This window comes from Equus caballus, chromosome 3 (assembly GCF_041296265.1).
Source record: "Equus caballus isolate H_3958 breed thoroughbred chromosome 3, TB-T2T, whole genome shotgun sequence".
NCBI lineage: Eukaryota > Metazoa > Chordata > Mammalia > Perissodactyla > Equidae > Equus > Equus caballus.
Window position 1 is genome coordinate 1,079,956 of NC_091686.1, and position 14,682 is coordinate 1,094,637.

Consider the following 14,682-nt stretch of genomic DNA (forward strand, 5'->3'; position numbering starts at 1 on the left):
GCTGTGGCAGCATCCCACATACAAAATAGAGAAAGATTGGCACAGATGTTTCCTCAGGGCAAATCTTCCTCACCAAAAAATGGTTTTTTTAAAAAAAAAAAAGGAACGGGTATGGTCTCTATGAACTGATATAAAGTAATTTCTGGGCTATATTGTTACATGAAAACAGAAAAGTACAAAAAAGCGTCTCTGGTATACTACTCTTCATGTAAGAAAGAAGGGGATATCTGCTCATTTATGTCAAAGAAATACAGGAAGGATAAATCAGAAACTAATGAGCTTGGTTACCTTCAGGGGTGGGAGAGAACAGGGTGCAAAGAATGGAGAAAGAGGTCCAGGGCAGTGGGTGGAGCAGGAGAGCATGCAGTACACCCTCCCTGAGCCTGGCCTTTAGTGCAGCTCTGACTCTTAAACTGTGGGAATGTTTTATACACCCAAAACATAAGTCAGTAATTAAAATTAATCCAGATGTGGAAGGAAGCAAAAGAGAATACAAACAGTAACAAATGAACCTAGCTGTATTACAAATGGGTAGTATTCTTACTCTGAAGGGGTTCGGGAAGAGAATAGGTAACTGAAGTACCTTGGGAAAACATTGGATACTGTAAAGCTAAAGAAAAAAAGGACTACACACAAATACTGTACTCTAGTTCATTTTTTTTCACGGAGTTAGGTATTAGCAATTCTGAAATTGCTTTAAATACACACACACACACACACACACACACAAAGGTTGAATACATAAGTAAATGCATTGTGGGTAGTGAGAGCTGGGTTTCTCCCTGTTGGGAGTGTAGGTACAGGTGAGGAAGAGGGAAAGGCTAGACTATCCTGTGGTGTTGGATTCGAGTTGAAAGTTATCAGTATGAATTCATGGTTTTTACACAGATGGATAGATACAGAAATGAATATGGATGTGTACATGTATATATGAGTATTTATCCGTATCTTCCCTAGCTCTATCCACTGAGAGGACCTAGAAGCAATGAAACCCCAACAGCAATGAGCAAACTTAGTGCTGATATATTGATTTCTAAATACCATTTTCTAATAAAAGGAACCAGCATTCCTTGGAGAAATGGTTGATTCCAGAGCTGGGGCAAGAAGAATACAAGATGAGCGTGGAGCATCTTATGCTGCCAGAAAGTAGGAAAGTGCTCCAAAAAATTACAGAGGTGTCTTAGAAGGATACTGGAGACAACTTGAAGGAGGCTCAATGGCCAAAGCTGGGACAATTTGAGCAAAAAAAATAAGTAGTGATAGTATTGGATTATAACCCATAGAATGACTACCCATAAGGCCATGCTGATATAGATAGATAAATGGGAGAGTAGGCACTCTTCCTTACAGTAGAATTCTAATTACTAAGTGTAGGTGGAAAGATGGAAATAAAAGATCACTGTTAGACAATTACAGCAGTAATAATTGTTGCAGGCAAGAACCATGAATGGATGCTAAATTTAGTGGGTAGAAGTATGATGAGAATTGGAAAATTTGCGTAATTTCAAAGTATTTCCACTCAAGGTACCTTTTGGTTGCAAAAGGAAAAATAGTAACTTTACAGTGAAGAAACTCAGTTTACTCCACCTTCACCAAATGATCAAGGTTAACATCCCAGTAATAAGGCATATCAGCATCACATACCCTTGTGTGATGTACTGAAAAAGGCACAATCACTTCTGGGTATTCTTGCCAAGAATGCATAATCTAAATTTAATCATGAGAAAATGTCAGACAAACTCAAATTAAGGTACATGCTACAAAATAATTGACATTTCTAAAGTACCAGTCATGAAAGACAAAAGAAGATTGAGGAACTGTCACAGATTAGAGGAGCCTAGGGAGACATGGGAACTAACTGCAGTGTGGGGTACTGGGTTGGATTCGGGACCAAATCAAGGACGTCAGTGGTAAAATTAGAAAAATCTGAGTAAGGTCCATAGATGAGTATGGTATCAATGCTCATTTCCTGGTTTTGATAGTTACTGTTGGTTATGTAAGATGACAAAAGTAGAGGAAGCTGAGTAAAGAGTATATAGGACCTTTATGAGTTATCTTTTTGACTTTTCTGTAAGTCTAAAATTTTTCAAAATAAAAAGCCAAAAAATAAATAAATAAAAGAGAGATCTTCTAAAATAATTTTCCACCTCCATTGTGAGTATTCACACATTTCTTCTTTTATGTTGTTCTAAGCAAACATCTCCTTTTTATAGTATTAATCATGACTTTATAGAACTCTGAAAACATCTTTTGAAGGGAATAGGAAAAAAAGATAAAATGCAGAGTGTAGGATATTCAGTTTTCACACCCATTATTCAAAGTAAAACATCACCAAGGAACCCTGCTCCTTTGGGTTTCTTCTCTGTAGCATAGCACTGAACCCAGTCACGAGAGTCTGGGTATCCCAAAAGAAACTGTACCTCCAGAGAAGATGCCTCTCTCACTTAGTGTTAAAACTTCATTAGTCCTCTTTCACAAGAACAAAAATGTCTTTTTCTGAGGTATGTCCCTATTCTATACACATTTTTTGAGACTTTTTATCATAAATGGTGAATCTTGTCAAAAACTTTCCCTGCATCTATTGAGATGGTCATGTGATTTTTATTCTTCATTTTGTTAATGTGATGTATCATGTTGATTGATGCAGATGTTGAACCATTCCTCCTTCCCTGGAATAAATCCCACTTGATCGTGGTATATGATTCTTTTAATGTATTGTTGTATTCGGTTTGCTAATATTTTGCTGAAGACTTGCGTCAGTATTCATCAGCAATATCAGCCTGTAATTTTCTTTTCTGTATTGTCCTTGTCTGGTTTTGGAATCAGTGTAATGTTGGTCTCGTAAAATGAATTAGGTAGTATCCTCTCCTCTTGAATTTTTGGAAGACTTTGAGAAGAATGGGTATTCCATCTTCTTTGAATGTTTGCTAGAATTAACCAAAGAAGCCATCTGGTCCTGGACTTCTGATTTGGGGGCAGGGTTTTGATTACTGTTTCAGTCCCTTTACTAGTGATCAGCCTGTTCAGATTCTCTCTTTCTTCTTGATTCAGTTTTGGAAGGTTGTATGATTCTAAGAATTTATCCATTTCTTCTAGGTTTTCCAATTTGTTGGCTTATAGCTTTTCAGAGTACTCTCTTATAACCCGCTCTGTTTCTGTGTTATTTTCATGGTAATTTCTTCTTTCATCTCTAATTTTATTTATTTGAGCCTTCTTTCTTTTTTTCTTAGTGAGACTAGCTAAAGGGTTGTTAATTTTGTTTATGTTTTCAAAGAACCAGCTCTTGACTTCATTGATCTTTTCTATTGTTTTTTAGTCTCTATTTCATTTATTTTCAATCTGATTTTTATTATTTCCTTTGTTCTACTGACTTTGGGCTTTGTTCTACTTTTTCCAGCTCCTTTAGGTATAATGTTAGACTGTTTGAGTTTTTTCTTGTTTCTTGAGGTAGGCCTGTCTTTCTATAAACTTCTTACTTTGTACCAGTTTTGCTGCATCCTGTAGATTTTGATATGTCGTATTCCACTTCTGGGTGTTTATCTGAAGAATACGAAAACACTAATTTGGCTGTTGTGAGTAATGCTGCATGAACATAAGGGTGTATAAGTCTCTTTGAATTGATGATTTAAAGTTCTTTGAGTAAATACCCAGTAGTAGAATATCTCGATCGTATGGTATTTCAGTTTTTAATTTTTTGAGAAATCTCCACACTCCTTTTCATAGTGGCTGTAGCAGTGTGCATTCCCACCAGCAGTGTGTGAGGGTTCCCTTTTCTCCTCATCCTCTTCAACATTTGTTGTTTTAGGTCTTGGTAATTATAGCCATTCTAACAGGTGTGGGGTGATAGGTCATTGTAGTTTTGATTTGCATTTCCCTAATGATTAGCGATGTTGACATCTTTTCATGTGCCTGTTGGCCATCTGTATATCATCTTTGGAAAAATGTCTGTTCATATCCTCTGCCTGTTTTTTGATCAGCTTGTTTTGTTGTTGTTGAGTTGTATGAGTTCTTTATATATTTTGGAGATTAACCCCTTGTCAGATATATGATTTGCAAATATTTTCTTCCAGTTGGTGGGTTGTCTTTTTGTTTTGTTCATGGTTTCCTTTGCCTTGTAGAAGGTCTTTAGTCTGATCAACTCCAATTTGTTTATTTTTTCTTTTGTTTCCCTTGCCCTAGTAGATAGGGTATTCAAAAAGATCCTTCTAAGACCAGTGTCAAAGAGTGTACTGCCTATATTTTCTTCTAGGAGTTTTATGGTTTCACATCTTACCTTCCAGTCTTTAATCCATTTTAAGTTAATTTTTGTGTATGGTGAAAGATAATGGTCTACCTTCATTCTTTTGCATGTGGCTGTCCAGTTTTCCCAGCACCATTTATTGAAGAGACTATCTTTTCTCCATTCTATGTTCTTGGCTCTTTTGCCGAAGATTAGCTGTCTATAGATGTGCAGTTTTATTTCTGGGCTTTCCATTCTGTTCCATTGCTCTGTGTGCCTATTTTTTACCAGTACCATGCTCTTTTGATTACTATAGCTTTGTAGTATATTTTGAAGTGAAGGATTGTGATGCTTCTAGCTTTGTTCTTTGTTCTCAGATTGCTTTAGCTATTTGAGGTGTTTTGTTGCCCCAAATGAATTTTGGGATTCTTTGTTCTATTTCTGTGAAGAATGTCATTGGGATTCTGATTGGGATTGCATGAAAACTGTAGATTGCTTTAGGTAGTATGGACATTTGAACTATATTTATTCTTCCAATCCATGTGCATGGTATATCTTTCCTTTTCTTTATGTCATCATTGATTTTTTTCAATAATGTCTTAGAGTTTTCATTGTATAGGTTTTTTACCTCCTGGGTTAAATTTATTCCGAGATGTTTTATTCTTTTTGTTACAGTTGTGAATAGGATTATATTCTTGAGTTCTCTGTTAGTTCATTATTAGAGTATAGAAATGCAACTGATTTTTGTAAGTTGACTTTGTACCCTGCAACTTTGCTGTAGTTGTTGATTATTTCTAATAGTTTTCTGATGGTTCTTTAGAGTTTTCTATATATAAAATCATGTTGTCTGCAAACTGTGAGAGTTTCTCTTCTTCACTCCCTATTATTTCTTTCTCTTGCTTAATTGCTCTGGTCAAAACTATGGTCAGTGCTATGTTGAATAGGAGTGGCAAGAGTGGTCACCCTTGTCTTGTTGCTGTTCTCAGAGGGATGGCTTTCAGCTTTTCCCTGTTGAGTTTGGTGTTGGGTGTGGCTTTGTCATATATAGCCTTTATTATGTTGAGGGAATTTCCTCTTATACCCTTTTTAATGAGAGTTTTTTTTTTTTTATCATAAATGGATGTTAGATCTTGTCAAATGCTTTCTGAGCATCTATTGAGATGATCATGTGGTTTTTATTCCTCATTTTGCTAATATGGTATATCACATTGATTGATTTGTGGATGTTGAACCGTCCCTGTATCCCTGGTATAAATCCCACTCGATCATCGTCTATGATCCTTTTAATGTATTGTCGTAGTAGGTTTGCCAATATTCTGTTGAGGATTTTTGCATCTATGTTCATCAGCAATATTGGCCTGTAGTTTTCCTTCTTTGTGTTGTCCTTGTCTGGCTTTCATATCAGAGTGATATTGGCCTCATAGAATGTGTTAGGAAGTGTTCCATCTTCTTCAATTTTTTGGAATAGTTTGAGGAGGATAGGTAATAAATCTTCTTTGAATATTTGATAGAATTCTCCAGAGAAGCCTTCTGGTCCTGGACTTTTATTTTTTGGGAGGTTTTTTATTACTGTTTTAGTCTCTTTACTTGTAATTGGTCTTTCCAGATTCTCTATTTCTTCTTGGTTCAGTTGTGGCAGGTTGTATGAGTCTGAGAATTTATCCATTTCTTCTAGATTGTCCATTTTGTTGGCATATAGTTTTTCTCAGTATTCTCTTATAATTCTTTGTATTTCTGTTGTGTCTGTGTATTTCTCCTCTTTCATTTCTAATTTTATTTATTTAGGTCTTCTCTCTTTTTTTCTTAGTGAGTCTGGCTAAGGGTTTGTCAATTTTATCTTCTCAGAGAACCAGCTCTTACTTTCATTGATCCTTTCTACTGTTTTTTTTTTTTTGTTTCAACTTCACTCATTTCTGCTCTAATTTTTATTATTTCCCACCTTCTGCTGACTTTAGGCTTTGTTCTTCTTTTGCTAGTTCTTTTGTGTGCAGTTTAAGATTGCCTATTTGAGATTTTTCTTGTTTGTTAAGGTGGGCCTGTATTGCTATGAATTTCCCTCTTAGGACTTCTTCTGCTGCATCCCATTTGAGTTGGTATGGTGTATTTTCATTTTCATTTGTCTCCAGATAATTTTGATTTCTTCTTTAATTTCTTCAATGATCCACTGGTTGTTCAGTAGCATTTTGTTTAGTCTCTACCTGTTGGTCACTTTCCCAGCTTTTTTCTTGTAGTTGATTTCTAGTTTCATAGCATTATGTTCAGAAAAGATGCTTGATATGATTTCAGTCTTCTTAAATTTATTGAGGCTTGCCTTGTTTCCCAACATCTGATCTATCTTTGAGAATGGTCCATGTGCACTTGAGAAGAATGCGTATTCTGCTGATTTTGGATGGAGTGTTTTATATATATCTATTAAGTCCATCTGGTCTAGTTTTTCATTTAGTTCCACTATTTCCTTGTTGACTTTCTGTCTGGATGATCTATCCATTGATGACAGTGGGGTGTTAAGGTCCCCTACTATTATTGTGTTGCTGTTAATGTCTCGTTTTAGGTCAGTTAATAGTGCTTTGTGTACTTTGGTGCTCCTGTGTTGGGTGCATATATTATTTAAAAGTGTTATGTTTTCTCAGGGGAGTGTCCCTTTTATCATTATATAGTACTCCTCTTTGTCTCTCATTGTCTTTTTTATCTTGAAGTCTACTCTGATATGAGTATGGCAACATCAGGTTTCTTCTGTTTGTCATTAACTTGGAGTTATTGTTTTCCATCCCTTCACTCTAATCCTGTCTTTGTCTTTAGAGCTGAGGTGTGTTTCCTAGAGGCAGCAAATTGTTGGGTTTTGTTTCAATCCATCCAGCCACTCTGTATCTTTTGACTAGGGGCTTCAATCCATTTACCTTTAGAGTGATTATTGATATATGAGGGCTTAATGCTTCCATTTTATCACTTGTTTCCCAGTTGTTTTGTATTTCCTTTGTTTCTCGTCCCATGTATTTCAGACTGCCAATTCAGTTTGGTGCCTCTCTATGGTAGTTTTCTCAGCTTTCTCTTCATTTTTCATTTGTGTGCCTGTTCTGATTTTTGTTTAGTGGTTACCTTGAGGTTTGTATAAAAGATCTTGTAGACGAGGTAGTCCATTCTCTAATAGCCTCTTATTCCCTTAGTCTAAGCAGGTTTCATCCCATTCCTCTTCCCCTTCCAAGTTGTTGTTGTCACAACTTATTCGATTATATATTGTGAATTTGTGGTTAAAATGAAGTGATTATATTTATTTTTGACGTTTTCCTTCACTTTATCTTTAGAGTTCTAATTGTTTGCTAATCTGTTCTGATAGAGAGTTGCAATTTTCTGATTTTGTCTGCCTATTTATTTCCTTGCTCAAGGCTTTGTAAACCCTGTCTTCTTTTTTTGTCAGGTATGGAGGCCTTCTTCATCAAATCTTGTAAGGGGATCTTATGGCAATGAACTCCCTCAGCTTTTGTTTATCTGGGAAAGTTTTTATTTCTCCATCATATCTGAAGGATATCTTCACTGGATATAATATTCTTGGCTGAAAGTTTTTGTTTTTCAAAATTTTGAATTTGTCATTCCACTCTCTCCTAGCCTGTAAGGTTTCTGCTGAGAAATCCACTGAAAGCCTAATAGGGATACCTTTGTAGGTTATTTCCTTCTGCCTTGCTCCCCTTAATATTTTTTGTTTGTCATTGACTTTTGCCAGCTTTATTGATATATGCCATGGAGAAGGTCTTTTTACATTGATGTAATTAGGGGTTCTATTAGCTTCATTTACATGTAATTCCAGCTCCTCCTACAGGTTTGGGAAGTTCTCAGCTATTATTTCTTTGAACAAGCTCTCTGCTCCTTTCCCTCTCTTTTCTGCTTCTGGAATATCTATAATCCGTAGGTTGCATTTCCTAATTGTGTGGGATATTTCTCGGAGAATGTCTTCATTTCTTTTTAGTCTTACTTCTCTCTCCTCTTCCTTCTGAAGCATTTCTGTATTCTTATCCTTTAGATTGCCCATTCTGTCCTCTAATATCAGCTCTGTTACTTAAGAACTCCAGGTTTTTCTTTATCTCATCCATTGTGTTTTTCATCTCCAACATTTCTGATTGGTTTTCTTCATGGTTTTGATCTGTTTTGTGAAGAATTCCCTCTGTTCGTTAATTTTGTTCCTGATTTCATTGAACTGTCTTTCTGAGTGATCTTGTAACTCGTTGAGGTTTTTTTGATGGCTGGTTTGAGTTCTCTGACATTTAGATTGTAAATTTCTTTGCCTTCAGGATTGATTTCTGTGTGTTTGTCTTTTTCCTTCTGGTCTGGAGTATTAGTATATTTCTTCATACCATTTCATGGAGTGGATTTGTACCATAGCATAGTGATAGTATCTGGTCTCAGGTTCCACCTGCCACCACTGGGAAGGGCAAGGGCTGTGATATATGAACCTTCTGCAGTCCCTTGCAGCTGTGCTTTTCTGAGCCTGGGCCACTCCTTGGGATCCTGGCAGCCCTGTGGGGTCTCCCATTGAATGGAAAAGCAATCACACCAGGGTTCAGGGCTGCTGCCACCTGCTCCCACAGTCCTGCCAAGAAGTGCTCCCCTCTTGGGGCCATAGTGATACTGTGGGTGTTCATGGCAACTGGGAGCTCATCCGTCCATGCTACAGATAAATGCTGCTGACTGCTTGTAGGTCGGCTCATAGGTTGCATCAGCTGTTGTGCTTGGTGGGTGGGGACCCCCCAGTGGCTCCGAGCCAGAGCCACTCCCTGAGACCATGATGGAACTGTGGGCTCTCCCACCAAACCAGAGAGTGATCATGGAGGACCTCAGGGCTGCCGGCGCCTGCTCCCACAGTCCCCCAGAGTCATGCTCCCTGCTTCGCAGCCACAACAGTACTATGGGTATTTGAGGCATCTGGGAACTTGTTTGCCCAGACTCACAGCTCCACCACTCCTAGGTCTCCCAGTCTGCTCCTAGGTGTCACCAGCCTTTGTCCTTGGTGGGCAGGGCCTCCCCACTGGGTCCAAGCCTGAGCTGCTCCCTGTAGACCACACAGCCCTGGAGAATCTCCCACTGGACAGGGAAGCAATCATTTGAGGGTTCAGGGCTGCTGTCACCTGTTTCCACAGTCGCACCAAGGTGTGCTCCCATCCTTGGGGCCACAGTGGTGCTATGAGCACTTCAGCTGGGAGAGCAGTTGCACATGGGTACTGGTCTGCCTGGGGGCCAGAGAGGGCTCACATATGTCCACTACCTCCCTGAGGGTAGTCCATCCAAGTCTCCCAGGCATCTTAAGGTGCTGTGTGGGTATCCTCCACTGATCAGTGAATGTCCATTTAGTTGTAGTTTGAAGGAGGAGAGACAAAGGGAACAGCTCATTCTGCCCTGTTGCTGACATCACCCTAGTATTATATCTTTAAGATTTAATATTTAATCAATAAGAGATCAAGAATTTTAGTTTATCACTACATTCTGATTATCATGACATGAAAGATTTTGTAGCTGATTTTTTAGTATTGGTACTTTGTAGTTAAATATAAAACTAAATATAAAGTTTGAAATTAAAATATAAAGTTTAAAATACAGTAGCTCCCCCTTATCCATGCTTTTGCTTTTTATGGTTTCAGTTACCTGTGTTCAACCAAGGTCCAACAACATGAATTGAAAATTCCAGAAATAAACAATTCATAAATATTGTATTCAAGTAACTCTTGTTTACCTTAATAATGACCCCAAAGCTCGAGTAGTGATGCTGACAATTTATTATAGTATATTGTTATAATTGGTCTATTTTATTAGTTACTGTTGTTAATCTCTTACTGTGACTAATTTATAAATTGAACTTTATCATAGGTGTGTATGTATAGGAAAAAACATAGTATATACATGGTTCAGTACTATCTGTGGTTTCAGGCATCCGCTGGAGGGGGTCTTTGAATGTATCCCCTGCAGATAAGGGAGGACTACTGTAAGGTAATTTCGTTAGATACATTATGCTTTTTTGAGCATTGATTCTCTTATGAACTGGTTATTAAGCACCTTTCTGGGAGAGGTGTATAGGAGTGGTCAACCTATATGGTGTCCATGCCTTTGTGGAGCTTACATTTTATTGTATGTAAGGACCACATAAACTTATTTTGAAATTGGCTGCTCCTGTGTTTTTAAATGGAGCTGCTTTGCATATTAGAAAGTCATTTGATCTCATAGTGAGCAACCTTATAGATTACTAGAGAATAAGTTTTGCCTATTAAATTTTTTTAAATCTTGGGGATTTTCTCCTTTCTTGCAAGCTCTGTTTTTCTTATGGAATATTTAGTAATCTCTGTAACACATGGTAGATATGCATCATTTATAGATTTTGGCTTTTATTGCTCCCCCTATTGGAACAATTAATCCAAATTGAAAGCCCTGCTTTCTACTAGAACAAGCTTCTTTTTCAAATCTGAGGCATTTTCTTTTGGTCTGCAGATGTTGGCTGAACAGGCGTCAGATCGATGGGTCTTTGAATAGAACTCCCCCTGGGTTCTACGACCGAGTATGGCAGATCCTGGAGCGCACACCCAATGGTATCATTGTAGCTGGGAAGCATTTGCCACAGGTACAGCCTTTACTTTATGTCAGTAAAAGGGATTTCTAAAGAGACCTAAAGGAGTAGAGAATTCTTTTCCTCTCTGCATTGCAAATAACCTCTCTGCTTATTCAAATTTGTAAGAGTACTTAAAGAAGGGATGTCCAGATACCTGGAGGGAGAAAATACTGGAAAATAAGAAGTCTAATCAATTGGATTGGAAATATTTTTTCTCAATCTGAGTTACTTTTACTTTTCAGTTTTAGCTTCCCTCTATACAAAGGCTTTATACAAAGTTTTAGCTTCCCTCTATAGAAATGGATATTTTACTGAAAAGTTGTATTTAAAATCAACAATTTTTTGTATTATCGTATTTCAAATATTTCAAGGAAGGGCTCTGTTTAAATCAACCACATGGCCAAACCTTTGCCCAGCAAGCTGTCCTTCCTCTATTACTTGTTAGTGACCTTAGGGTTCGTATGTTAGCATTACTGTGAGTGGTGGTGTTCCTCCACTGCCAGGCGCTGGGGGCCAGTGCTGGAGACCTCACCAACAGTAAAATGGACGTTCAAAAGACAGAACCAGTCAGGCCTCAGAAGCAGGTGACTTAATGATGCTGTGGTTGAGGGAATTGCTGCTTATACATTGCACTGAATGCAAAAAAATGCAGCAACTTTTTAGGTCATTAGACAATCACTTATTTTACTCGAAATGTAACCGCCTTTTGGTTCGATTCAATTGATGCCCCCTCCTTCAGATGGTTTCCCACGTTATGTAAACTAGCCTGCTTCTTTGATTTGATTATTTTATTTGATCCTGACATCTAAATCATTCTGCTTATACACAGATGTGAATAATTAGGCCTTTTGGAAGTGGAGTACTGTATTTGTTTCTGGTGTTGAAGCATTAACCAGATTATTTTTGCTGAAGGTCTTTATACAAATAAAGTGTTCTTAAATATACACACCCATACTCATTTTGTTTATATGTACATAGAGTGTTTCTGGAAGAACCCACAAGAAATTGTGGAAATGTGGTCTAGGAGACAGGGTGGGCTTTTCACTAAAAACCCTTTTAACCTTTCAAATTTTGAACTTTGTCAATCTGTTACTTATTCAAAAAAATGAATAAAAACTTTTTTGGAAGTGTTCTTTTTACTGCTCACAAACTATTGAATGGATTTCTTTGGTTGCCAGTAGAGGTGCTCCAGCCCTTTCCCAGATGCTCTGTGCCCGTTGTGTGGGCAGCTCCGTCTCTGCGGGCAGAACACAGGCCTGCACTGTCCTGTCCCGCTGCTTCTGCATACAGTGGCCTAGGGTGACCTTTTGTTAGCTTCTTTCCCAGACCCCTCTAGTTGCTACCAGATTTTCATTTAATCGTCTGATTGCCTGGGCCACTTATTTAGTATCCTCTCTTTGATAACAACAATGTGTGTTAAGTATTTTTATGCCCCAGGCCCTTTTCCAAGTGCTCTTTTAATCCTCGCAATAATTTTGAGGTAGGTACTTTATTATTCCTATTTGACAGATGAGGAAACTCAAGCACAGCTAAGTGATTTTCCCAAGGTCATACAAGTAGTTGACCCAGAGTGTGACCCACCCCACCCTGGAAGTTTGACTTCTGAGCCTTTTCTCTTAACTCCCCCACTACACTGCCCATTCTGAGTCGTTTCAGAGAGTGCCAACCAAGGCAAGCTGGATGTCTCTTCTCTAGGCTTAATTATCATAGTTGCATAGTAACTAGGTTGACTTTTCAAATGAGATATATTAAAAGGAAATTAATGTGAAACCATGAAAGAGTCTTTCTTTCCTTCTGTAACCCCATTAATCCCATTGCTAGACATCTAAATAATTATAATTACTATGTTCAGCAACTGGGCTTCATTTTCCCCATATTAGTATATATTGGATCGTGTTGAATATAGAATACAATAGATGGACCATATTGAATATAGGGCTGAGGCATTATTATACTGGGCAAAATAACTTTGCTGCCATTTGATTGAAAGGGGACATTCGTGCTGGGTCCCATTTTGAGTAGTAAGTAGCCACACATTGTTCTGAGGCCGTGGTTAAGTTCACTATAAATCACCATGGTAGTAGAAGCAGATAGGTATGACTCATCGTCTCAGCATCTCTGGTAATAAACCTGGTGGCTCCATCTGTTTTCTACCACACAAGTCCAACATTTAGAGCCTTCTCTTCCATCCTTTGAGGGTTTTCCATCCTTAGTTTTGCTTTTTTCTGTGTTTACTTGCCATTTTTCCACATACTGTTGTTTTTGCTTATTTGTATGCATTTTTATGCTGCCAGTTCAGAAAGGACCTGTCGCAGAAATGATGTAAATTCAATAGCAAATGACTTATACGCTAAAGTCTGACAGCAAGCATAACTTCTTATGTTAATTATGAAAGCAGTGTGTACTCTATTGTCTCAATTTTTGATTGTTCCTTTTGTGTATTGAAGTAGCGTTCTAATATAGTCCCTTTCTCCTAGAAACATTAATACAGTGAAGATAACTACTAAAAACAGGAGGTTTAATTTATCACAATAGTCAGCTGATTGGCTTCAGTAGTTTGACATATATAAAATCCACTCATATAGCTGAAAAAGCTCTCTAAGGTTTTATAGGAACTGAGAAAGTTTATTGATTAGAAAATGAAATTCCTTTGTTAAGTGGGAACCGGAGTGTAACAGTGCAGCATGTTAACGCTGAGGTCTTTTTTTCAGCAACCAACCCTGTCGGATATGACCATGTATGAGATGAATTTCTCCCTCCTTGTTGAAGACATGTTGGGAAATATTGACCAGCCGCAGTATAGACAGATCGTTGTGGAGGTTTGTACTTAGAAATGTAGATTGCTGAAGAAGTGCTTTCTCTCTGCTCCCTGAAAACTAGTGTAAAGGAAACTGCCAAAGAGACCAGGAATTCCACTCCTCACCTAGCCCGAATCTCCTCCAGCCACATTCTGGAGAAGGTGACCATCCTTGACCCAAATCAAGGCACAGGCACAATTCAGACATCTTCAGTCCTTCAGGGCGGAAAGACTGACGGTCTGACTTTTTTAGCTACACACCTACCTCTCAATAGTGAGTGCATCACAACCACCATTAAAGAGAGGAAGTGATCTTTTTCTGTTTATTTTCAGTTTTTTATGTTTACACTAATAATGCATGACTATTGTAGCAAGTTTCAATAACTCAAAAAAATTATAGAAAATAAAGAAAACAATTTCCCCACACCCACTAGCAGTAAGTCATCACTCTTGGTATTCTGAGGGACATCTTTCCAAACATTCTCTGTGAATAGAGAAGACATGAAATTTCTGTGCTGTGTCATCATTGCTCTGTACTAAGTGAAATGCTGAGATACATGCACATGCATGCACATGTATACATGTGCTGTTTTGCCATTTTAAAACATTGTACCAAATACATGGAGAATTCCCCAAATGAATGGATTTAATATGTAGCTCATCTTCACTTTGCCTCTTTCTCTGGAAATGTCTCTACCAGACTTTGTTTTCCTTGAGGGTGGGTAACGTGTCATAGATACAGAAGCTCTCAGTGAGTGCTGAACTGGATGTGGCACCTCCTGAAATCCAGCATGTCTGGAGCTACAGTCGGAGCCGAATGAGATTCAGCCTTATCTCTGTGGTGCCAGAATTTGGAAACAGGATTAGCCAACCCATTTCATAGCATGTGCGAATGAGGCAGAGACTGGGGTCAGGAAAAGATAGGGTTAGTAGAGGGGTAAATGCCTTCCTTGTGCTGTTAGTCTTTTGGTGTCTACTGCCCAGCATCTGGGACCTACAATGGATGTAGAAGTTCTTATTGACCAAAGTGAGGTCATTCCCTTTGCAGAAGAAATTTTCCTTCCGAACTAGAGCAAACCT

At 38.1% G+C, this 14,682-nt stretch overlaps 1 protein-coding gene across 42 annotated transcripts in view; it reads left to right on the forward strand.

The window, feature by feature from the left end:
* Nucleotides 1-14,682, forward strand: part of PHKB (phosphorylase kinase regulatory subunit beta) — a 218,842-nt gene that overhangs the window by 201,554 nt on the left and 2,606 nt on the right. For all 42 annotated transcript variants that reach the window (XM_005608231.4, XM_005608232.4, XM_070261699.1 and 39 more), the window contains 2 exon segments: nucleotides 10,688-10,817; nucleotides 13,517-13,624. In XM_005608231.4, coding sequence (XP_005608288.3) covers nucleotides 10,688-10,817; nucleotides 13,517-13,624 — 238 coding nt within the window.